Source organism: Conger conger, chromosome 16 (genome assembly GCF_963514075.1).
Source record: "Conger conger chromosome 16, fConCon1.1, whole genome shotgun sequence".
In the NCBI taxonomy this organism is placed as follows: Eukaryota; Metazoa; Chordata; class Actinopteri; order Anguilliformes; family Congridae; genus Conger; species Conger conger.
This window is the reverse complement of record NC_083775.1, coordinates 12,048,499-12,072,805: the sequence shown is the minus strand read 5'-3', so window position 1 is coordinate 12,072,805 and position 24,307 is coordinate 12,048,499. Positions and strand designations below refer to the sequence as shown.

Here is a 24,307-nt window from a genome sequence, read left to right as displayed (position 1 = left end):
TAAAATAAGTCTAGTAAATTCCTAATGAAGTGCTCACTGAGTGTATACATTTGCTGCCGGTGTTCTCTCGCGTTGCAGAGGATAGGCAATGGCACGGTCCGATTAGAAAAAATTGAAAAGGCGCACATTCGGTGTTTATATTTTTCATGGTAAAGGGGAAAACAAGCCAATTGCTAAGCATTCTCATACGGAGCAGTAGGCCTACCCATGTTCAGAGTGATACGGCGCTAATTTTCTACGGGGTAACGGTCTAGCCAAACAACCGAACATTTTTCAAACATTGCGCACGGGAGTTCATAAACAAAGCACTGTAAAAATGTTGGCTCCCTGTTGAATTCCATCTGCTTCAGAACCGTCGTCAGTCATTCTAAACTATAGTTCCTCGAAACTATCTAAAATCATTGAAAGCTGGAACTAAAGTTAAAAAATAACATACATTACACGTTGACGATTTCATGATGTATCACCGTACCTTTAATGACGCGCTCTTCTTGTCCTGTTACACACACACCACAATGGGGTAGTATAATCCCATTTATGGGTAATTCGTATTGTTCTTGTCAAAGGAGATTTGCTGTGGCTGTGTCGTCATTATGTAATAAAGGATCAGGCGAACTTGAGATGAACGAATTATTACCAACTATTCATATGGTACAAAAGGAAGCATCGTTTATTGCAACATGTACCTATTTAATTCCTCATCAGACACATCTTTATGTAACATCATACTTTCCAAAAACATCAAAAGAAAACGGTATCAATTTCAGAATATTGTTTTTGTCATATCAATTAAAAATGGGCAGAACAAAGATGCCAAAAGATGCCACCATAACAAGTGTTCTGACTTGATACCTGCTGCACGTCCGACAGACCCCTTTAATATTAATGGAAAAGGCTGACCCTTGGAAGGATATGTTACAAGGACAAATCAACAAAACAATGTATATATTCATGTACCCTACTGGCAAGGGCTGCGGGTTACGGAATCATAAGATTTCAGTTCTGTGGAAATTATGTATGGCAAATAAATAACTTGCATGAAGTTAAGATTTCTTATCAGTTACCGTTCTTCTAGGACATGAATGCCTGTTTAGTATCTAGAATATATTTTTGGAACTCATCTATTCTTGGGCCAAACACAGATGGAACCCTGAACACAGTCTTCAAAGGGTTAATGATCAGTTTAGTAGCAGGTTGAGTCAGTTCAGCCAATATCCATAAATGGCTATTTATAAAACTGTAAGCATCCACCGTCTGGATACAAAAAATAATAATAATCTTGATATAATGTGTATGACCTCTTAAAGATCTTTTATGTGCATGTCATTGGAAAGCAAGTCCATGGGTTTATCTTAGGCTAATAAATGTGGCAGATTCCTCACTTTTCATGCCATTTTTAGAGGTGAGATCAGACTTTACTGTCTGGTGGAAAAGCAGACGGCAGAAATGTGTGAACCAGACGACATCTTTAAAGATAATTTCTCCTGTAGAAAAAAACACTAAGCTCTCTCAATGGGGAGCATACATTTGACCATGAGCATAGTCCACAATGAACCCCAGGAAAACTGTATATTTGGATGCCTGGACGCATGCGATTTGCCCAATGGTTTGCCTCTTGAGCGTATGTTGAGTACTCCCACTGAGATCAAACCCACAGCTTTCTGTACTCATCTACTGTGAATCTGTCAGTGAACAAGCCAGACTGTACCCCATATAGAGAAAATAGATCCATTTCTTTTGAAAATTTTATTATACAACATATATAATGTCACGCATCTTGTTGATTTTTGACACAATATGTACATGGTGAGTGTTAACATACTAGGTACCAGTGACAGAGACTCAACACAATGTTTATCAGGAACGCAGGATCGAGTCACCAACAAACAAACAAACAAACAAACAAACAAACAAATAAATAAATGATTCTTACTCTTTTCTGATAACAGCTGTAGTATGTGTATGTGTGCACGTGCCTGGTGTGTGCAAATGTGTAAAACCACTTTTGATACAAAAAGAACTATTTACATGAAGATAGAAACAAGTCTTAGTGTAAGAAAAAGGAAGATTTGGTTGGGGGCAGTCATGGTTTAGAAGGGGGTCAGGGGGAGGGACTTGGGTGGATGGGTATGGAGGAAACAGGTGAGAGAAAAAGTTGCTTGGCACAGTGAAGCTTCAGCCCTGGTACAGCACAGGAAAACACAGAATCCAGCAAAACAAAAAACTTACAAATGCGGAAAGAAGAGGGGGACGCAGTGTATGAAGTGAACAGAATGGACAGGAAGTGGACAGAGTGGACAGGAAGTGAACAGATTGGACAGGAAGTGGACAGGAAGTGAACAGAGTGGACAGGAAGTGGACAGAGTGGGACTCCAGGGGTTTTGTGCAAATCAAAACCAGCAAAACTGTCATGCCACGTAAAGGTGAGTGCCACAGCACAAATTTCTTATGTACATGTCTGATAAACAAGAGAATATATAAGACAATAAATATGTAAACATTGTAAAATGGACCATTTGATAAGATGGCAGGAAACAGAACCAATTCAGAAGGAAAGGAAATGTAAAAAAATCTTGGCTTAGTCTCATGTTGAAGTCCACACTGTTCAGTACCAGCAGAGTTGAACTCAGAGGAACGTGCCATGGATCTGGCTCAATGGCGGTATCGCGGAGTTTACTGAAAATCAAGGTACATCCCAACAACAATGATGGGATCATTTCAAAGGTCCCCACATGCCAACACGGAGCAAGCACTATAAAAAGTACCACCCTTTAGAATATACAGGACTTTACCAAAGAAACGTGATCTCTTCCAAGACTCCACACATCATATTCCTTCCTGTCCCAGCTAAAGAGTTCCTGCTGTGACTTAAGAGCTCCTCTGATGGCCAGTCTACATGAATATTCATGATCAGGTGGACTGGGAACATATTGTGGTTCCAAATGACTTGTTTGACTGATTTGACACACACACACACCCATAGTGATTTGGAAAATAAATTGAGTAATAAATATTCATATGCACCTGCTTTCACCAGAGCCCAAGGTTAGACAAAGTAAGGATGTGACTTTCAACGCAAATAGAGAGGAACATCACTGATCACTACTGATAGTGTCACTGCTCCCACTGGAACCCAAACTCTCACAAGGTTGCTTTTTGGTGCTCTTTTTTTGTTGGATGAAGTGGTTGAAATTTTATGAAACTTTGACTCAGTTCCTGAGTGATAAGGAAAAATACTTTTCAAAACATGTTTTTTTTGTTGATACCTGCAGCATTGTACTTTTCATCTCTACATGTTTTCATTTTATTGAAGTGATAGATGGATTGAGAGAGAGCTAGAGAATGAGAGAAGAGAGGTTTGTGTTGTCCCGTGTTTCTTGGAATGCCCACACAGCAGTAGGATGTTGAACCCTTGGTTTCTATTGGCTGCCTCAAACAGTTCTTCTGGCAATTTATACAACGGAGCTACTGAGTGGGTGGGACTTCTGACAGACCTGCCACTCAAAATGACAGGAAGAGCAATGGGGTGGGAGGGGGCGGGGTGAGTGCATCTCGGCAACATGTTAGAACCACTTTCCGCCCCTTACAGATGAAAGAACAGGCAGATGTGTGGGTGGGGGCAGAGATGTTGCTTGAAAACCGAGATCGTTGTGAGAAAGACACAATTTACGCTTCACGACACTGAGAAGTTGCCTCAGGAAAAATGCCGAGAGGAGTGAGGGATGGAGGGAGGGGGGCGGGGCCTCTAGACCTGGGTGGAGTACGAGCGGTAGAGGGGGTGTCGCCCGGCGGGGTGGGCGGCGCAGTGGTGGGCGTGGTCGGGCGGCTGGTCTAGACTTCGCTGGAGATGGAGTGAGACGGTATGAGGACATCTGGAGTGGCGGGGAACCGGTAAGGCTGATGGTCATGTGATCTCAGTGAACGGAGATCCCGGAGTCTGGAGAGGGGCCAGAAAGAGAGAGAGGAGAGAGAGAGAGAGAGACACCGAGAGAGAGCAAGAGAGATTGAGAGAGAGTGAGTGAGAGAAAGAGTGAGAGAGAGCGAAAGAGAGAGAGCGAGAGAGAACAAGAGAGATTGAGCGAGAGAAAGAATGAGAAAGAGAAAGAGAGAGAGAGAAAGAGAGCAAGAGAGCAAGAGAGAAGAAGAGAGAGAGAAAGAGAAAGAGAAAGAGAGAGAAATGGAGTGGGGAGAAAAACAGAAACCAAGAGTGAGAGAGCCAGTGAATGAGCATGGCGGAAGGTAGGCGGATTAGAAGAAGAAAAAGAGAGGGAGTAAAGGGGAAATTAGGAAGGGAGGACATGGAAAGAGAAAGAGAGGAGAGAGAATATTAAATGTTTCACAGAAATCAGGGAAGAGGATGAGAGAAGTGAGGAGGGAAGGTGGGAAGCTGGGGATGAGGAGAAAGGTAGAGGAGAGTGAGGGAGAGAGTGAGGGAGGTAGAGGGAGGTAGAGGAGAGAGTGAGGGAGGAAGAGGGAGGTAGAGGAGAGAGTGAGGGAGAGAGTGAGAGAGGCAGAGGGAGGTAGAGGAGAGAGTGAGGGAGAGAGTGAGGGAGGTAGAGGAGAGAGTGAGGGAGAGAGTGAGGGAGGTAGAGGGAGGTAGAGGAGAGAGTGAGGGAGAGAGTGAGGGAGGTAGAGGAGAGAGTGAGGGAGGAAGCGGGAGGTAGAGGAGAGAGTGAGGGAGGAGAGAGTGGTAGGGGTGAGGGGGCAGAGAGAGTAACAGTGAGGGAGAAACATTGGCCATTAGTTTCACTGCTGATTCAGGGCACTTAACTACTGAAGGGTAAATACTGCACTGGGGGACAGTGGGGGTTGGGGTGTGTTAGGGGACATGTTCAGGGGGACAGTCATCACTCCCTCCTGCTCACCCCTTACCTGAGGGCCACTTAACTTTTCGAGTGGACTCTCCACACAGGGCAGCGCCGTCATGGGCATGCCCAGCACAGAGTCAGGGCGCTGGGCCCGCACGGGCACAGGGGCAGGCTGTGCCCACTGGAAGTTGTTCACCACACAGGTCACCTGGAGCAGGGACAGGGAGGTGACATTTAGGCAAAAAAAAATATATATATGGAGACAAACAAACTGTTTATAAAGGACTTCAGGGTTTCTAAGTTCTAAGCTGGATATCTGCAATGTAAAACCCTGGACCGCCCTTTTTACTTTTACTGGGGTTTACTCAGGGTAGTTATCAAACTAATTCCATATTCCTGCTTCATGAAACAGGGTCCAGGAGTCCCTTAGCATTACAGGTTTGATTTGTCTGCTGGTGAAACACCCCCACCCCCTCCCAGCTGGACTGTGGATCTCTAGCATTTGTCATCCAATTCCATCCTGCACTCTCTCAGGCTGGCTGCTGACCCTTGCCGCTCTCAGCCTGACCCCTGGCTGACCCCTGACCCCGCCGCTCTCAGCCTGACCCCGCCGCTCTCAGCCTGACCCCTGGCTGATCCCTGACCTTGCCGCTCTCAGCCTGACCCCTGGCTGATCCCTGATCCTGCCGCTCTCAGCCTGACCCCTGACCCTGCCGCTCTCAGCCTGACCCCTGGCTGACCCCTGACCCTGCCGCTCTCAGCCTGACCCCTGGCTGACCCCTGACCCCGCCGCTCTCAGCCTGACCCCTGGCTGACCCCCTGACCCCGCCGCTCTCAGCCTGACCCCTGACCCCACCAGGAAGACGGCGGTGGCGGCTCCGGTGAAGTATCCGGCCAGCACATCGGCCCAGTGGTTGCGGTACTCGGCGACTCTGACCACGCCCACCAGCACGGCCAGGGAGAGCAGCGCCAGGCATAGCGTGGGTTTGGCCAGCCGTGTGCCCTTCGTCCGAAACACCAGAGTTACGTACATCTGCAACACAAACACACACACGCGTGCGCTTAGATACACCCCGCACGCACACGGACCACACACACGCACATCACATACACACACAGTTTCTGAGATACTCAAACCATTGTCTGGCATCAACAATCATTCCACAGTCAAAGTCACTTAGATCACATTTTTTCCCCATTCTGATGCTTGATGAGAACATTACCTGAAGTTCCTGACCCGTATCTGCATGATTTTATACATTGGCCTGCTGCCATACACACATGCAAGCGTGCACACACACACACACACACACACACACACACACACACACACTTATGGAATTTAACCACAGATTTATCCAAAGCTGTACCAATTATATGCTTCATTTAGTGCACGGCTGAGATCAAACACAGCAGTAATGTGAGGAACTCCTGCTGGCTCGAACCCACCCTTCCCCCAGCAGAACAAGCCCAGAAGTGTCCCACTGCTATAAACTGCACAAACATATCTGCCAAATAACATAAGGCCCATCCTGAACATATGGCAAACACTTATCGCATGATATCCCCAATCTCACAAAAAAATGATATACTTAATGTGTGGAGAATATTATGGTCTGTGTTTTTTGTCTCACTACCAGGTGGATGTGGGTCAAAGAATATTGGGGCTGCATTTGGAATGCCACACTCATTCACTCCCTCCCTATACACCACATACATCTACAAAGAGCACTGAATAGGGATTCAGTGGTAAAAAGAGGAGATGATGTCGACACTATGGATTCTGAGCAGGTTACTTAGCAATGAGCAATGCTTGCGTGAAAACAGGCTGGCTTTTTTTTTTATTCGAACAAGGGTTTTCCTGGCTCGTTGTACTTATTTATCCGTGATTAATAACCAATGAACAATTAAAGAAAAAAGTTGTGGTAGCTATTTTTTCTGGAGTGAGTATGTTCTGCCAGCAGGTTCAGCCATCGGTGATCAAGTACATCATTTGTACATCATTTGTACATCGTTTGTACATCGTTTGTACATCGTTTGTACCCTACATCATTTGTACACTGTTTGTACATCATTTGTACATTGTTTGTACATTGTTTGTACCCTACATTATTTGTACACTGTTTGTACATCATTTGTACACTGTTTGTACATTGTTTGTACATCATTTGTACCCTACAACATTTGCACATTATTTTCACATCGTTTGTACTCTACATCTTTTGTACATTGTTGGTACTTCGTTTGTACATCGTTTGTACCCTACATCATTTGTACATTATTTGTACATGGTTTGTACATTGTTTGTACCCTACATAATTTGTACATTGTTTGTACATTGTTTGTAACCTATATCATTTGTACATGTGTGCATATGTGCATCGCTTAAAATCTGACCCGGCGGTCCCTCAACAAAGGTTCCTACCACAGTGTAGACAGCAGAGTAGACGCTGAGGGCAGCATCCTTGGAGGGGAAGGATTTGCGGGCGGACACGACGAGGAGGGGGTTTCCAGTGCACGCACGGCGCTCGGTGATGTAATGCATGGCGGACTGGCAGCCCAGGGCAGTGTAGTTGGGCCGACAGGTGGACAGGAAGTGGGGAGTTTGGTTTCCTGTGACTACCTGCCCAGCGTTGGCAAAGATGGTGGTGGTGAAGATGCCGAACGAATAGACCCCTGGGAGTGGGGAAAGTGGGGAAAAGGGTGGAGGATGTGAGGGAGGAAAAGAAGAAAGGGATGAAGCATGAAATAGGATGGCGGAGAGGAGAGTTTACACATCTAATGATGCAGTTTGCACACTGAGTGAAATGCGCCAGCAACAGCCAGTTCTTCATGGGTAGTCCCAAAAGAAGACCACTCGCGTAGCACATAAAACAAGATCACATTACAAGACACTAACTAATAAATTAATATATAATGGATAAAAACTCAAGTCAAATCAAGCAGATAAATCGTAAAACCCCTAATATTATGAAATAAACATAATTACTAGGACTGCCAGGTGGCTTATCCTGCTAAGGCACTGTGTACAGATAGGACCCACCAGGCCCCACAGTCTGGTACCGAAAACAGACGGTGCCCCCACTAACGGCAGACAGCAGCCCTGCGGGGTGGCTCTAGCATCACCCAGGGCTGAGAGGGTTTCAGTCACCTGCGGTGACAACATCTCATTGCCCAGCAGTGACCCCTGCTGGGTGATAAGGTGCCCGCGAGTCTGCCGTTTAGCTGCACACATAGTAACGGACTTCCTCTGACTCACGTCTGTGTGAGCCTGACTTGCACACTGGAGTGTGGTAAGAAGCAACAGCTGCCATAGTGAGGTTTGGAGGACAGCTCATGTTTCTTTGTGCTCTCATGAATCAATAGGAGAGATTATGGTAACGAATGCTGTTAAAATAGGACAGGACATTCCAAATTAGGAGGAAAAATAAGTAATTATTTAAAAAACTATTAATGGTTGGTAGTTTGCTCCTGTAAATAAAAAAGCAGATGAAAGGTGAACTGAAATCTGCCGTGAAAATCAGGGATGAGACAGCTTTAATCCAGCCAAATCGCCTATCCTGGTGAGACAACTAAACCCTGGCTATGGAAAGCCACAGAGTGCTAATCCATCCAAAATATCTTTGTCCTCAACTTTGACTCACAACTACATACAAGTGTACAATTTTCGCTAACAGTTTGATGAGCTAAATAATCAACAAAGCAATTTATTGCATTCATTTCTATGTTAAAGTGTTTTGGTCTTATCTGCAAGTCATAACATAAAGTTAATGACAAATGTTAACTGAATATAGCCCATTGTCTTGACTGAAACAAGATGGATTGTTCACTCTCTCCACTGTTCTTAGGCGGCGTTTAAAAAGAGCTGGGGACCTTGCGTATTGTAATCGTAGCCCTTCAGAAATGGGACTGACTAATTGTAGCAGCACTGAGAAAAAAACTATTTTTTCCACGTTGCCGCAGCTTTTCAACACAATGCCGAAGTACAATTGTGAACACGTCGCTATTGATTCAGGAGGGCGGAAACAAGACACCAGTAGGCCAGTGCGTTTCCCACATTTTCCCCCCATTGACAATTCCAGCTTTCCAACAGTCTGCCAAAACCCTCGCGGTCTGAGCCGAGCGGTGGGCGGTTACCAAGGAAACGGACGATTCGCCGCAGTAAGGGGTTGAAGAAGCAGCAGTCAGCCGCCACGATGGTCTTCTCCTGGGTCCCTTCCGCCTTCATGAAGAAGGCCATGAGCTCGCCGATCAGAATCTGGGGAAACGACCAAACAAAAAGACATTACATTACATTACATTAATGGCATTTGGCAGAGGCTCTTATCCAGAGCGACGTACAGTTGATGAGACTAAGCAGGAGACAATGCTCCCCTGGAGCAATGCAGGGTTAAGGGCCTTGTTCAAGGGCCCAACGGCTGTACGGATCTTATTGTGGCTACACTGGGGATCGAACCACTGACCTTGCAGGTCCCAGTCATGTACCTTAACCACTACGCTACAGGCCACCCAAAAGACTGACAAGAAAGCCAACCATGCCGCCATTTTGGTCACTCCAAGGGAGGCCAATCTCTACCTTCACTCATCCAGCAAGGGAACTGGGTTTGAGGGACAGGACTTCCTATGGGAAGTGAAGGGCTTCTGGAAATGTACGTTGTTGTTGCTACAATGCTAATAATAAAAAACAAATATTTTCTGAGAATTTTTTACCAAATCAAAATTGCACTATAAGAGTGTCAACAAAAAAATGGATAATCATTATTACCACTTCACATGCGTAAATATAACTTTTAATGGATTGTGAGCTCTTAATTTAGATAAAATGTTCAATAAAAACAGAACTGAAAAATAAACGGATGCTGCTCCTCGACATGTGGACTAATAATAAAAAAAATAAGATAATGTAAATAATATAAATTTGTATTAATGTAAATTTTCTTCTAATAATCTGCTATGGACGTATGGCATGAGAAACGGACACAAGCATTTAATGTTCCAGTGAGACTAACTTTAGAGCACAGCATTCGCCTCACATCAATTACAAAGGAAACATATCTCTCTCTCTGCCCAGCCTCACCGAACATTGTGTCTCCATACAGGCCAGAGTCTAGTATGGGAGCATGGAAACATGCCCCACTGGTCCACAGGTGCCATGTTTGTCAGGGGTGCTGTGTCGAGGTAACTGAGAACTTCACATCCGGTGACAGCACAAAATCAAATACGGGTAGGGCAAGTAAGGGTGTCTTAAACAACGCGGTCTCTGGAAAAGGACGGGAGTCTAGAGTGTTGTCTCTGAAAGCAGAAAGAAAGCTGTCCAACTGAATAACAACACTAAGGTCCTCAGAGGTAATGCGTGTGTCACATACCGTAAAGTAGGAACTGCCACCTCAGCACTGAAACGCCATCAATGGGGGTTTACAGGGGGATGAAATATTCATGGGGTCCACAGTAGCTGTGTCAGGCACAGGACTTAAGATTTTGCAGATCGACTATGCTTATCCTGCCATGCTGGTTTATTATTAATTACATTTGCAGCCCACCTTAAACTTTAATTCATTAAATTTGCGCCACACCTGTAGGGAGACTGTGCTACAGAGAGACTGTGCCATATGGATACTGTGCTACAGAGAGACTATGCTGTAGGGAGACTGTGCTACGGAGAGACTGTGCTGTATGGATACTGTGCTACAGAGAGACTGTGCCATATGGATACTGTGCTACAGAGAGACTGCTGTAGGGAGACTGTGCTACGGAGAGACTGTGCTGTATGGATACTGTGCTACAGAGAGACTGTGCTGTATGGATACTGTGCTACAGAGAGACTGTGCTGTAGGGAGGCTGTGCTACAGGGAGATTGTGCTGTATGGAGACTGTGCTATACAGATACTGTGCTGTAGGTGCCTCAACAAGATTTGCATCCAAGCGATCAGATAGAAAGATATGGAACAATACATTTAAGTTCACATTGCAGTACACTGTTAAAAAGACACCTAGGACTGTTATCATTACCTGTTTTTGGGTGATGTCAAAATATATTTGATGGCAACCCCCAAGGAATGCAGTCAGCATCCAAAATCTTATTACTTAGTATTTTATATAGCATTTATTAGTATTAGTATGTCTGAAACCATAGCAGTATAAATGAGTGTGCTAAAGCTACCCACATGGCACACTACATTCGGCGACATATCAAAGTGTGCGAACACTTGAACGGGTATCCCACAGTGCATTGCTCTAGGTCAAGCCCCGAGCAAACAGAAGGGCAGTGTTCAAACCAAAGCAGTCAAAGAGTTAAACAATTTAAACGCAAGTACTACCTTTAACTTCGCTTAGCGGAACGTAGTTAAAATCAATGTATATAATTACATTTTAAATCTTTTTTTTCTGTGTTCTTTACACAAAGTCACATCAACTAGCTGCCGTCATCAACGCGCACTGTGTTTAAAGCATTCAATGACTATGTAGTGTGTCCGAAAATCCATCATACTTTTTTAGTAGTATACATAAAACCGCCTTTTGTACACCAAATGATAGTATACATGTAAAGTGTGTAGTGTGTAGTATTCAATTTTGGATGCAGCCTAAATGTTTCTAAATGTGTGGACCGAACAAGTGTGTACCATCTACATAATTAATAATATTGTTAAAATGGCAGCTTTTCAGTAAGAATGACTCATACGCAGTGGTCTACACATAATTGCAGGCTTTCATATTCTGACTGTTTAATTTAATGGCTGGTCACACGTACCCACTGATGACAATAAATGGAACAATACAGTAATGTACAACACGCAGGAAAGAAATCACTGGGCAATCTTTACATCTGAAAGATATTGCACTGAACAAAACTCCATTTGTTATGTTCACACCTATTTATTTACAGTTGTTAAAAAAAAAAAATTCCTCTGCATACAAAGTTAATTTGATTGTCAAAGTAAAAGCCTCAAAAACAAAAACACACTCTGACTGGGGAATTCATATGGGATTGAGGTGGGCAATTAGTCAAATACCTTGTGGGAAATATAGTCCTATGTTAACAGTGCTCCAGACCACACGGAGGCCATGGCCGTAGGCTTTGTGAGACTTTCAGAATTGCGGGGAGAGGGCTTCTTCCTCACAGTCTGAGGCCTCATTAATTTATCCTCCTACGTTTGAACTAAAAATACACCGGATGCCTGCCATAGCTCTGCCCCACAAAAAGTAAGTGCCCTCCTGACACCCATTTTAAAAAGGGATCTTCCCCAGAGATTCTCAAACTTACTCAAGCTCCAGCTCAACCACTGCAGCACACTGCACCAGGATGGCACCGATACCCCCAAGGCCCAGTGTTTACAAGAGCCCAACAGTCATTCAAATATGAAACTCCTCACACATGTTCAAGGACCAGGGTCATAAGAATGGAAAGCAGAAAAAACGCAAACCATGAAACACTGAAACTTTTTTTTTTGGTTTCTGACTTTTCCCGTTTTCTCCCAATTTGGCAGCCAATTGCACTATTCCAATTGCCCTGTCGCTTCCCGAGATTCAAGATCCGGACAGAACGATACGCCTTCTATAAGCCGCAACTTCCCGCGACCGTGACTTCGAGTGCAATCAGGGCTCTACTGTATACGGTGATCCTACAGCCCCTGCCGAGCCCCTCTCCGTGTGCCAGCCAACCTCGGCTTTAGACCGACGTGAACCCCGGTCCTCGGTGTGCAACTGCAATGAACTGAAGCCTGCATCAAGGTCGGTTACGTTAGCACATTGGGAGGGATTAATGTTGCGGAAAGGAAAAAGCTACAGCGCTGCATACTGTACGCGAGTGTGCTTCGCTCAGCACGTTTCCACACTGTTAATCACTGATCTTACATCACTAAAGACAGGACTAGGACTGCGCCCCTGCCAAACAATGGGGGGGGGGGGAGAGAAAGAGTGCGGATGAATTATTCACCCGGTACCCCTGTTAGCATGGTCCTGTCTCACAGCTTCTCAATTATTTACATTCGTCACCACTACAAACACAGGCACTACATCCCAGATGCGGTGCTAATGTGCCATTAAAGGTGGGATGTCACATATATGCGATTAGAATGTTCTTCTTCACCGAACATTCTAAAGTTGATGTCACAATCACGACTGCTAATTGGAAGCTACCGCCCCCCCCTTCTGATACCCCTATCCCTGTCTAACCCCCCCCCCCAAAAAAAAAAAAAAAAAAAAAAAAAAAAAAAAAAATTGCACTTATAATGACGACTATATGTTTAGAACAGCAGTCCAGGTGTATTTTTCTTGTTCTGGATGTGATGCTTTGACTTGTGGTAGAACCTATGCACTTGTAAGTCGCTTTGGATTAAAAGCGTCTGCCAAATGACTAAAATGTAAAATGTAAAAATGTAGAACACAGACTTGGAATTCTGAAGGAATAAACATTCCATGCACCGGTTAATGCATGGGAGCCTCTCCTCAGCTCCGGGTTTACCAGTCTGAATCCCGCATGAGGCAAATCCCCTGCCTGCAAGGCTGTACTTTAAAGTGGTCGTATTTTGGAACGACATAGTGCACTTAGCACTATGCATGCATTGTGAATGTGCTGGTTGTATTCATGGATAATGCAACACTGCTCACCAAAATTCACAAAACACAATCTGTTACTACAATAAATTTACTTAAACAAGTTTTTGGCCTGTTATTAAAAAGAAAAAGATTATAAAACAGGATTCCAGCTCCTATGAAGAATCCTAAATAATATTTTGTAAAGTTTGAATGACAGATTGTTTGCCGGTTTTCCTCTAAAGTTAATATCTGTTATTCACGGATCACATTTAGAATGGCCAATTGAGCATTATTGGATTAGTCATTGGGCACACACATGTCACTGTCTCCTGCCTATGTCATTCTTCATCAATTATTATAGGAGTGTTCCTCATTTTTTATTTGAGGAAATGAAGGTACAGTATATTAACAATGGAAACATTCTCTTAATAACACAACACTACCACCATGTACACACAAACAAACAAAATCACTGCATGTATTTCACCCTTGCATTGGTGTTCAGCATAAATATGTAATTAGGGCTTAAAGCTTTACATTGAGTTGTAAGCACTCCGCAAAATAAGGATTTTGGGTCAGTTCAAAGTCGGTCAACAATTTTCAGAAAATTAATTGTAATTCATGAATTGAAAACCACATTAGAATGTTATGTCCATTTTTCATCTCGCTGGTTGAATTCCAGTTAATTTCCTGAAACGGCTGAATTGAAATGGAATTGGCCGTCAGACATTTAGCAGATCGCTGGAATTTGGCAAGGATGCTGTAAACTCACAGTGCTTATCACTGCGGCGCCTGTATGTGGGCGCACAGAACAATGTCCGTATCGACACTCTCCATCCAAGTACTCTCCCTGTGTTTCTGTTCCCCAGTCTAGCTGTCATCCGCGCCCGTTATGGGAGCCCCGGCGTTAGTCCTGCGGAGCTATTAATAACCTGACCCAATCACACAGGCCAACATGCGGCGGAGCGTTGCATGGAGACGGCGACGCGAGTGGGAGAAGTTCCCCGGCTCTTCACTCGTCTAACAGTGAGTCAGTGAGCAGGTCTGAGCGATAGGGCAGCGCTCAGCGTGTGTGCGCATGCCAGCGTGTTTATAAATACACGAGAGATATTCCTAACACCACAATCTGAAGCTGAGATAAAGGAGAAAACAGGAGAGAGCTAAACAAAAAATACATGGATAGATAACACGGATTAATAAAAATAACGAACATTTATTCACTTGTAATTGAATCATCACTCAGATGACATAGGCTACCTCAGTAACGAGCAGCGCAATAATGACAAACGCAATAACAAGCACGGGAACAACGAAAACGTTGGCTGTAACAGCGAAAACGTTGGCTGTAATTGTGACTACGCCTCCACAGCGGCTCCAGGAGACATCGATCCGGACCGGCGCACCGACGTGATTACGAGCATAAACGCATGCCCCTGTTCGGATGCGCAGTGGACCGTCCAGCGCCCACTCAGTTGACCCGTCCACGTGAGGACGAGATTACTGGCTGCTAGAGCAGCTGCGGCTGCTAGCATACTAACCAGCCCTGAACACCCATTCTGCCCCAAAGCATAAAGACCGTTTGATAACGCCCGATTTAAGGTGCCATGGAAATATATTTTCTCATTCACCATAACTTACAATTTTGTAAAAATCATATGGAAATTAGAGTACATTTCCCCAGGGATGCTTCACTTATATTAATCAGCGCCATCAGTTTGGTATTTTCTAAGAGTGTGGGGCTCATCCCTGATACAACGTTTCAGTTTACTGAACCGGATCGAGTGAGACACGTCCACGCGCACCCACTGACACATGAAATGTGTTCCGTCGGTTGAACTCTAGCGATTCAAGTCGCCTTGCGTCAGAAGTTCACGGAACTTGCAGTCCTCGCAAACCTTCCTGTCATTTCACAGAAAATGAATCCGTTGGTTGGACTTTTCCACTTTGAAAGAGAAAATAGGAGGCAGCAGAGGAGATTAGGCGGAGTGTGTGGAAGTCAAGAACTGATTAAAAGTATTGAAATAAGAGATGAGGTCCATGAGAAGATAGATTGGGGTACCCTATAGAAACATGTTGGGAATTAATACAGCTGACTCAGTATTAATACAGTTGTGAGTTTATAAGGGGATCAACAATACTCCATCAGAGTAAAATCTACCCTTATTTAACACTGAACATTCTGCTGTGTATGTGAGAGAAACTCAGATGGACATGGAGGAAGGAGCACAGACTGAGAGCTTCTGTTCTCCCGTTACCCCCTTGGCCTGCACACCAGCAACTACACGCAGATGATGTCCCCCAGCAACTACACGCAGATGATGTCCCCCAGAAACTACACGCAGATGATGTCCCCCAGCAACTACACGCAGATGATGTCCCCTAGCAACTACACACCAATGATGTCCCCTAGCAACTACACGCAGATGATGTCCCCCAGCGGCAAGCACTGACGCCCCCTCTGATTTCATTGGGTGGGGGACAGCAGCCGACTATGAAGCTTTTAATGGATAAACGGTAGACTGACCTGAAGTAGTTAGCTAAAAGTGCATAACATTGTTCTGTAAAAGTGGCACCTGCTGTGGACGACTGGCATGTAGGAGACGGCAGACTTTAGCAACGTCACCTTTCAGGATATAGGGAGCTAACGAACATCTGAGGAACCAGTCCATTTCACTGAGTGCGGGACAACAAGCCTTTTCTGCGGCATTAATCCATCCTAGACTGCCCCATCTGTCCCCTCTTCCTCTCCATAATCCTTTCTTTCATTTCCGTCACACACTCATTCCCAGACACCTTTCTGACGACGATGGTGTTGGCTGGAATCACAGTTTCTGTATTTGAGCCTCTCTGCTCTTTAAATGCCATTTCATGCTCTCTCCATCTCACTTTACCGAGTAAAATCTCCCTTAATCCCCTTGTCAGATTCCATCTCAGACGTCTCCTCTGCCCACAGCCACAGGTGTGTTTCTCCCTCAACCTCTTCCCTTCCTCTCCTCCTTCCTTTCCTCTCCTCCTCACCTCCCCTCTTTCCTTTCCTCCTCTCCTCCTTCCTCTCCCGCCCTCTTTCCTTTCCTCCTCCTCTCTCTCCTCTCCTTTCCTCTCCTCCTTCCTCTCCTCCTCCCCTCTTCCCTTCACCCCTCTCCTCCTTCTCTCCTCTCTCTCCACAACCCACAACTCTAATCAGATTGTCAGTGCTTTACCTGAAGCTAAAGCTGTACCTTAATAAATATACAATCCCATATTTTATTAAAAATGCTATCTATATTCTTAAACTACTGTCTGCTATTTTGTGCAAATATCAGAGATTATATTTTGAAGTATTACAACTGGATCAAGTGAGACGCACAACAACATGTGAGCATTGGAGCATTAAAGGTGTTCAATTTGTTGTAACTGTAGCTCATTCCAGTCGCCTTGTGTCAGAAGTTCAAATGGGAATAAATATACTCCATCAGAGTGAAATCTGAAATTGAAACCCTTTCGAAGCTGCACTAATGTTGCAAAAGATGAAATGTATTTAGATATATTCTGAAATATGTATTCTTAAATATTTTAATCTTGTATGTGTGTGCATGCAGGTTCTTCTTTTTAATCCTGAAACCGCTGCCGTAGTTTGGTTGTGAGTATGATTATGTTTCACACTACAAGAGAGAATTTACTCTCATTTACCAAACCACATAATGAAGCGAGGTGAGCACTCAGCAGCAGTCGCTCCTCTTGCCTGTGTGAGCGCGGAAACCGCAGAGCCGTAATGGAGCCGCTAATCTCATTAACCCACTCCCGCGTCTTCAGCCGTCAGAGACCGCTTCGGGCAGCGGAGAAAAAACCCACACCACACGCACGACACGTACAGATCCGTTCACGCAGGAAGCTCCCTGCGGTCACGGCACAGAGGCCCCACGAGCGACAGGAAACGCAGCTCAACCGCGCAGTATTCCCACCCTACAAGCTCGACCGTGTCATTTCACAATCTGCACGGTCCATCTTCGGTGATATTACGCGCTAAACTGATCACTGATGACATCCTTTGGCCAAGCGCTACAAATCCGCCTGGAGGAGGGGGGATACAGATACCGTGCGCACTGCGCGAAGGAGAAGCCGAGCGTTAAGCTGTAGGTTTACGCAATGATGACTGCTATCAGTTGTGACACCGATAGCTTGGTATCGGCTCGATATGCCTGAGCGGATTCCGAAGGCTACTTAAGATAGATAAGAACAAACAGCGGGTAAAAAAAAAATGCACATCAATTAATTTCCATAATATGAAACCAGTTTTGGTTCACGCTCCACTCTTTAAGATTAAGATGAATTTAAAGATTATTCTTAAAAAGAATGTGTTTGTTAAATAAATTACAGGAGTGTTACTGAAAGAAGATTACACTCTTGTTAAGGCAAGGTTTTTGTTTTTGTCTTATTTTAAGAATATTTTACATGGGAGTACAAATTTTAGTGAATGTACATTTCAAAAAGATACATATCAGTGCAGTGGGTAGCTCTGTCGCCTCACAGCAAGGAGGTCCTGGGTCCCCGTCGGCCAGGGCCTCTCTGTGCGGAGTTTGCATGTTCTCCCCGTGTTTGTGTGGGTTTCCTCCGGGTACTCCGGTTTCCTCCCACAGTCCAAAGACATGCAGGTTAGGCTGATTGGAGAGTCTAAATTGCCCGTAGGTATGAGTGTGTGAGTGAATGGTGTGTGTGCCCTGTGATGGACTGGAGACCTGTCCAGGGTGTATTCCTGCCTTTCACCCAATGTATGCTGGGATAGGCTCCAGCCCCCCTGCGACCCTGTTCAGGATAAGCGGGTTAAGATAATGGATGGATGGATGGATTTATATATGCAGTATACATTTTGTGGGTTCCCTGCCTCTTCCAAAAATAGTGTAGGGTATTTTTAGACATCGCCAGGATGTTTCAGAGGATATGTGACATTGGTACAGAAGGATTTTAAGAATGAGGAACAGGGCTTAAAATTCACAAGAGTCACAAGTACCTCAGTCTGGCCACAGCTGCCCTTAGTAAGCAATGGGAAAGAAGGTGGTGACAGTTTTCCCTTCCTCACAGCAAATGGTTTGTACTTACAAGATAAAAAACAACGGTGCATAAAAGGCTCTCTTACTTCTCTCCTTATCCCTCTCCATCCCTTTCTTCCTTTCTTTGTCTCTCCCGCTTTCTCTCTCTCACCTCTGCTCTCCGTGAGTCGTGATCCGTGGCTAGAAGTCTCTGGACATGTGTCCAAATGTGTCCACTGCTGCCACTCTCTGTACTAAAGCCAATACCCTGTCACTGCTCACTGTGGGACGAGACCCACTGTTGCCACTCTCTGTACTAAAGCCAATACCCTGTCACTGCTCACTGTGGGACGAGACCCACTGCTGCCACTCTCTGTACTAAAGCCAATACCCTGTCACCGCTCACTGTGGGACGAGACCCACTGCTGCTAAAAGCCAGTACCTCGCACCCTTCCGCAGGACAGGCATGGCTATTTTGGGATGAACACTGAACTGTTATTTCTTCCTAATGCCACAGGAAATCCACACTCTTCCCCCCAGGTGCTAACAAAGATTAATGCTAATTTTAATCTAATACTGACATTTTCACTAATGCTACCATGTGGAGCATATTTCATATTTGGCCGTGCAATCACGAAAGCCTTCCCTGGGGCTGGGGATTCTTCAAGCCGTGGCTTTTAATTACCTTTTACAAAGGTAATTAAAAAAATCAGAGTTTGTCTGGAATAACAGGACAAAGATTTCAGTGTTTTCTTTGCAGGCATCTCAGCGGGAAGAGCCACCTGACTACAGACGGCAGGGGGGTGGGGATTGATGTCAAGGCCAACCAATGGGGAGATTCAAAAGGCGGGATTGTTTTCAACCAATTGCAAGCATTGATGGTAGGGGCTGGATGTGAAACCCCACCCACTGATATCCATCCTGGCCCCTGCAGAATTCTGCAGTGAGGTATACTTGAGGGCAAGGAGACAAAACCCCCCCCCCCCCCCCCCCCGCTGCTAATGGCAAAGAGAACTAGAGCATTCTGGGACACCATGGGTCACCTTTAAACTGCAGATGTGGTTGTCTTAACAGATGGGACAGATCTTAGATCTCAGATCTCACCGGAGGCTCGGCACTGAAATCCCTATTCTCGACTGAAAGAACCCACATTTACACTGCCTGTCGGCACCAGAGGGTTCTGCTCATGATCCAAAGGTCAATAGTGGTTCCTAGGGACGGCCAGACTTTATGGAGCGTAATGCAGTTTGACTGAAACAGACCGTGACAGACCTGAAGCAGGCAGAGCACTGCTGTTTTAACCAGGATGGGACAGACATGAATCCCAGCTCTTGCATAAATGCCCTGAGCAATACATCACCTCAGCATGTCAAATGTGACAGTTGCCCCGGACAACACAACGGCATCTGTTCAGTTAGAGTGCCGTGCCTCGTCTGGAGTCATGGGCAGTGCGTCACTATGGCAACCTGTTGATACAAAGCCAATGGGAGCAGGTTGTTTTTTGTCAGTTTCACAGATTTTCTAACTGCAGTGGGGTGGCCTATAGCCTAGTGGCTAAGGGGCCTGACTGGGACCTGGAAGGTTAGTGGTTCAAGCCCCAGTGTAGCTAGAATAAGATCTGTGCAGCTGTTGGGCCCTTTACCCCGCACTGCTCCAGGGGGAATTGCCTCCCTTTTCAGTCTCATCAACTGTAATTCACTTTGGATAAAAGCGTCAGCTAAGTACGCAATGAAGGATCATGGGTAATGTGTAAATCATGATTTGGATTTCGGCTAAGCCTGGGGAGAAAACAAAGAGAAGGTGTAGGGTGTCCTAAATATTTCAGAAAGTCATGGTATCAGGGTGGCACGGATGGTGCAGTGGGTAGCACTGACGCCTCACAGCAAGGAGGTCCTGGGTTCGTTTGCATGTTCTCCCCATGTTTGCGTGGGTTTCCTCCGGGTACTCCGGTTTCCTCCCACAGTCCAAAGACATGCAGGTTAGGCTGATTGGGGAGTCTAAATTGCCCGTGGGTATGAGTGTGTGAGTGAATGGTGTGTGTGCCCTGTGATGGACTGGTGAACTGTCCCAGTGTATGCTGGGATAGGCTCCAGCCCCCTTGCGACCCTGTTCAGGATAAGCGGGTTAGGATAATGAATGAATGAATGAATGAATGAATGGCATCACAGGCTCAACATGACACACTGTTGCATCCTTTAAATTGAGCATCTGTAGAATCTCTGCACTTCAAAATGCAACTCAGAGGAGTTTAAACAGCGGTAACCACATTACGCTGTCGTCCTGGTGCTAAAATCAGCCAAGCTGTAAAAATCTCGTTTTACATATACTCTATAAATTAATAAATGTGTTAAACATGTGAAGATAGCATATGTGTGTTAATGCGCTTGCTTCAAAGAACAAGCCCTCACAGGAATTACCTATGTACTGTACAGATTGTCAGGGCGTTAACTATAGATATGCAGTGACTTAGCAGCCATGTGGTGTGCAGTCTTTTCATCATAACCCACTGGACATTAATGTTCACTCGTTTTATAGAATAATTTAATCTCTATGCACAAAACACAGTTCCTCCCTGTGACACGAAAATGGTCAGAATGGATTTGACAAATGCCTAGGTGGAGATGGCTGACAATGACACAGTCAATTGTTCAATGAACTCTGATATAGTACATTTTACTCAAAAAAGAGTATATTTGCACACCTGAACCCATATGAACTTGTGAAATGAACGCTCAGCATTTGAATGCGGACGGAGTTTGTGTTCTCAGAAGGGGCGAATGGATAAATACTGGATGTAAAACTAGGCTAGAGTGCGGTCCATTAAATCCAACTGTAAACCAGCATCTCCTCATCTTTCAATCATGAATCAAGCAAGAGGTCATTTTCTATTGCATCTGTCATGGTCCACTGAGTTTGGCAGTTACTAAAATTAACATTAAAATGTTTGTGCGCGAAGTAAAATGAGAAGTGTTAATTCACCTCCAAAATACTGCAGTGAATATGAGTCCAATAGAGACCGTAAGAGTCGATTTAACGCTGAGCATTCTACTGTGAGAAATTAGAAAAGTACGGAAAAGTAATTTCACTACTTTCATTACTCAATGTAAGATACGTGAACCATCGCGACTCCATCAAATCCAGGACCAAAGCGATTACTTCTTAATGCATTCAGTTGCATTTATTTATTCAACATAATAAAAAACGATAAAAATATCAAACAAATTAAATCAGTTGGAGAAGTTCAATACATTTTACAGCTTAAACCTAACTGAGTCCATGCATATGTGCCTGGCCCGCAGCCCAATAGCACACATGACAATCCTGTGTGTGAGATGGATGTGTGTAAGATGTGTGTGAGATGGATGTGTGTGAGATGTGTGTAAGGTGTGTGTGAGATGTGTGTAAGATGTGTGTGAGATGGATGTGTGTGTGAGATGTGTGTGAGATGTGTGTGTGTGAGATGTGTGTAAGATGTGTGTGAGATGGATGTGTGTAAGATGTGTGTCTGTAAGATGTGTGTAAGATGTGTGTGAGATGTGTGAAAAGCAGGACTGGAGAAGCCCCTTGATCAAAGCTACGACCTCACCCCAGCCCGTGGCGCCATGGAAACAACACCAGGAGCCAAGCATCGCTTAACACTACCACTAACACTGTGGCAGGAACACTAGGATCCTAACACTAGGAAACTAACAATATTGGGGAAATCAGCACTGAGAATATAGGCAAGGCTACTTCATTTATATAGTGAATTTCATATGCACAGATAGGATAGTGATATAGTGATATGGAAATATAAATTGAAATACATCAAGACAATCATACTGGGAAATGAACACTGGAAAACTAACTCTAGGACCCTAACAATGGGAAAGTAACACCGCAACAGTAACACCAAGACCCTATCACCAAGGCAGTACACTGGGAAATCAACACCATGACACAAATACACAGAGGGTCCTAATTTCCCAGTTAACATGCAATTGCAAAACATATTTTAGGGTGGAGGCAAATTATGTGGTGTGCTACTCAATGTATGTATGTCATTTTATAAGCAGAGATGGAAGCACACAAAGTCTTCCTTTCTAATGCAAGCATCATGAATGGTGCCCTGCTAAGAAGCGCTGACAGGTTTATGTCTATGTTCCTGGTTTATGTTTCTCAGAGGACGGTGTCCCTATGTCTCCTCTGTTTCTTAGCTTTCTGTATCTTGTGGATATGAATCACTAATCAATGAAACCTTCTTTGTACACATAATTCAAAATTGATCAGAATATGCTTCAGAGCACCCTATTAGAAACTGTCACAAAGGAAGGCACAGGTGCCAGAGGTAAGGGGAATTAAGTGGTACTAGTAGTAGGTAGTGTTTGTCTGATTTGGGAGATGCAGAGTCACCATATGCACGCTTAAATCCCAGCACAGGCATGTATGAAGTGTGAAGTAACCGTATGTTGCCTTATCAACATCAAGCCCTGATACCGAAAAGAGCATCACACTGAAACAAAATGGCTCCACTGACAAGAAATCTACAACAGCGCAAGAAACAAGGAAGGAAGTACAATGACAAATTAGACAAACCACAACAGCTATATGTGGTGGTCAATAAATGCCTAATGAATGGATTCAATTAAACCAGAGGGAACTAGGGGTAAGAAGTGTAAAATCTGTCCAGTGACGGTGAGGTCAGCCATGATGGAGCCTCGCCGTCTCACTTGGATGGTTTCTCAGCGGACAGTTGGCCGTCCGCGGCGCAGCATCTGAGCTTATGACCTCAGCGGATAATGTATGGCTCTGGTCACATGACCAGGCCCCGGGGGGAGACACTGAACCAGGAAGTGCTGCAGCTAGTCCAAGCCCCAGATTTCCCCGTCAGTTTGACCTGTCCCGCCTCATGCAGCACCTCTCAGTCTACGCTGAAAGCGCACGCCTGAACTCCCCTGCCAATACGAAACGCTCTCCCAGTGCTGCTGCCATGTATTGCCAATGCCAGGACATTGGAGAAACATTCCAGTAACATTGCGAGAATGTTTGTGGGAACAGTGTTACCTGGAGCTGCCTGAAAACAAAGACCCTGTCTCTGAAAATCGAAGAGCTTTTATATGATGCGATGAAAGAGCTCGAACAAATTTTGAGAAAAGGCAGCTGCTCTGAAAATGTGATTGGTCGTGTCAGCTGTTCACACACACGGCTCACCTGAAGCAAACACTGCCTGTTTAACGCTCACCTGTGCCTACACACACTCTTATAGCACACACTGCCTGTTTAACACTCACCTGTGACTACACACACTCTTATAGCACACACTGCCTGTTTAACACTCACCTGTGACTACACACACTCTTATAGCACACACGTTTAACACTCTCCTGTGTCTACACACACATTTAACACTCCTATGTCTACACACACTCTTATAGCACACACTGCCTGTTTAACACTCACCTGTGTCTACACACACTCCCTCACCATAACACACACACGAACACACACATTTACACAGTTGCACTCACAAACAGAGATGCATGCACATACACACTTACACACACACACACACACACAGTAATGTGGACATACACTTCCCTCTCCCTCCCTCTCCACCCCTTTCACATGCACACACAAACACACAGAGAGACACACGCACACACAGTCACACACACAAAGCCTCAACATATCTTCACCTCTCTCAGCGCCAACACCAAATTGTTTATGTTTGGACATACCCTTCTATAATGATCAGAGGGAGAGAGAACTAGAAAAAGGGAGAGAGGGTGCCTCTCAAATACACAAGTGAAACAAGAGAGATATTAACAACCAGACACAGATGCACTCACACGAGATCACTCTCTCACACACACTCCCGCAAACACACACACACATACATGCATGCACACACACACGCATGCATGCATGCAGGCACGCACGTGCATGCAGACAGATAGATACACAGAGACGCACATACAC

General features: G+C 44.9%; 1 protein-coding gene across 4 annotated transcripts in view; it reads right to left on the bottom strand.

Moving 5' to 3' along the window:
* Window positions 1–647: 647 nt before the first annotated feature.
* LOC133113933 (phospholipid phosphatase-related protein type 5-like) overlaps window positions 648–24,307 on the bottom strand; it is a 43,733-nt gene continuing 20,073 nt past the window's right edge. For 2 of the 4 annotated variants that reach the window (XM_061223094.1, XM_061223096.1), the window contains 5 exons: window positions 8,946–9,066; window positions 7,234–7,484; window positions 5,665–5,841; window positions 4,873–5,016; window positions 648–4,387 (listed from right to left, as the gene is read on the bottom strand). In XM_061223094.1, coding sequence (XP_061079078.1) covers window positions 4,346–4,387; window positions 4,873–5,016; window positions 5,665–5,841; window positions 7,234–7,484; window positions 8,946–9,066 — 735 coding nt within the window. In that variant the 3' untranslated portion in view covers window positions 648–4,345. The remainder of the gene's footprint in view (window positions 4,388–4,872; window positions 5,017–5,664; window positions 5,842–7,233; window positions 7,485–8,945; window positions 9,067–24,307) is intronic. The other 2 variants (XM_061223093.1, XM_061223095.1) reach the window with 2 other exon arrangements.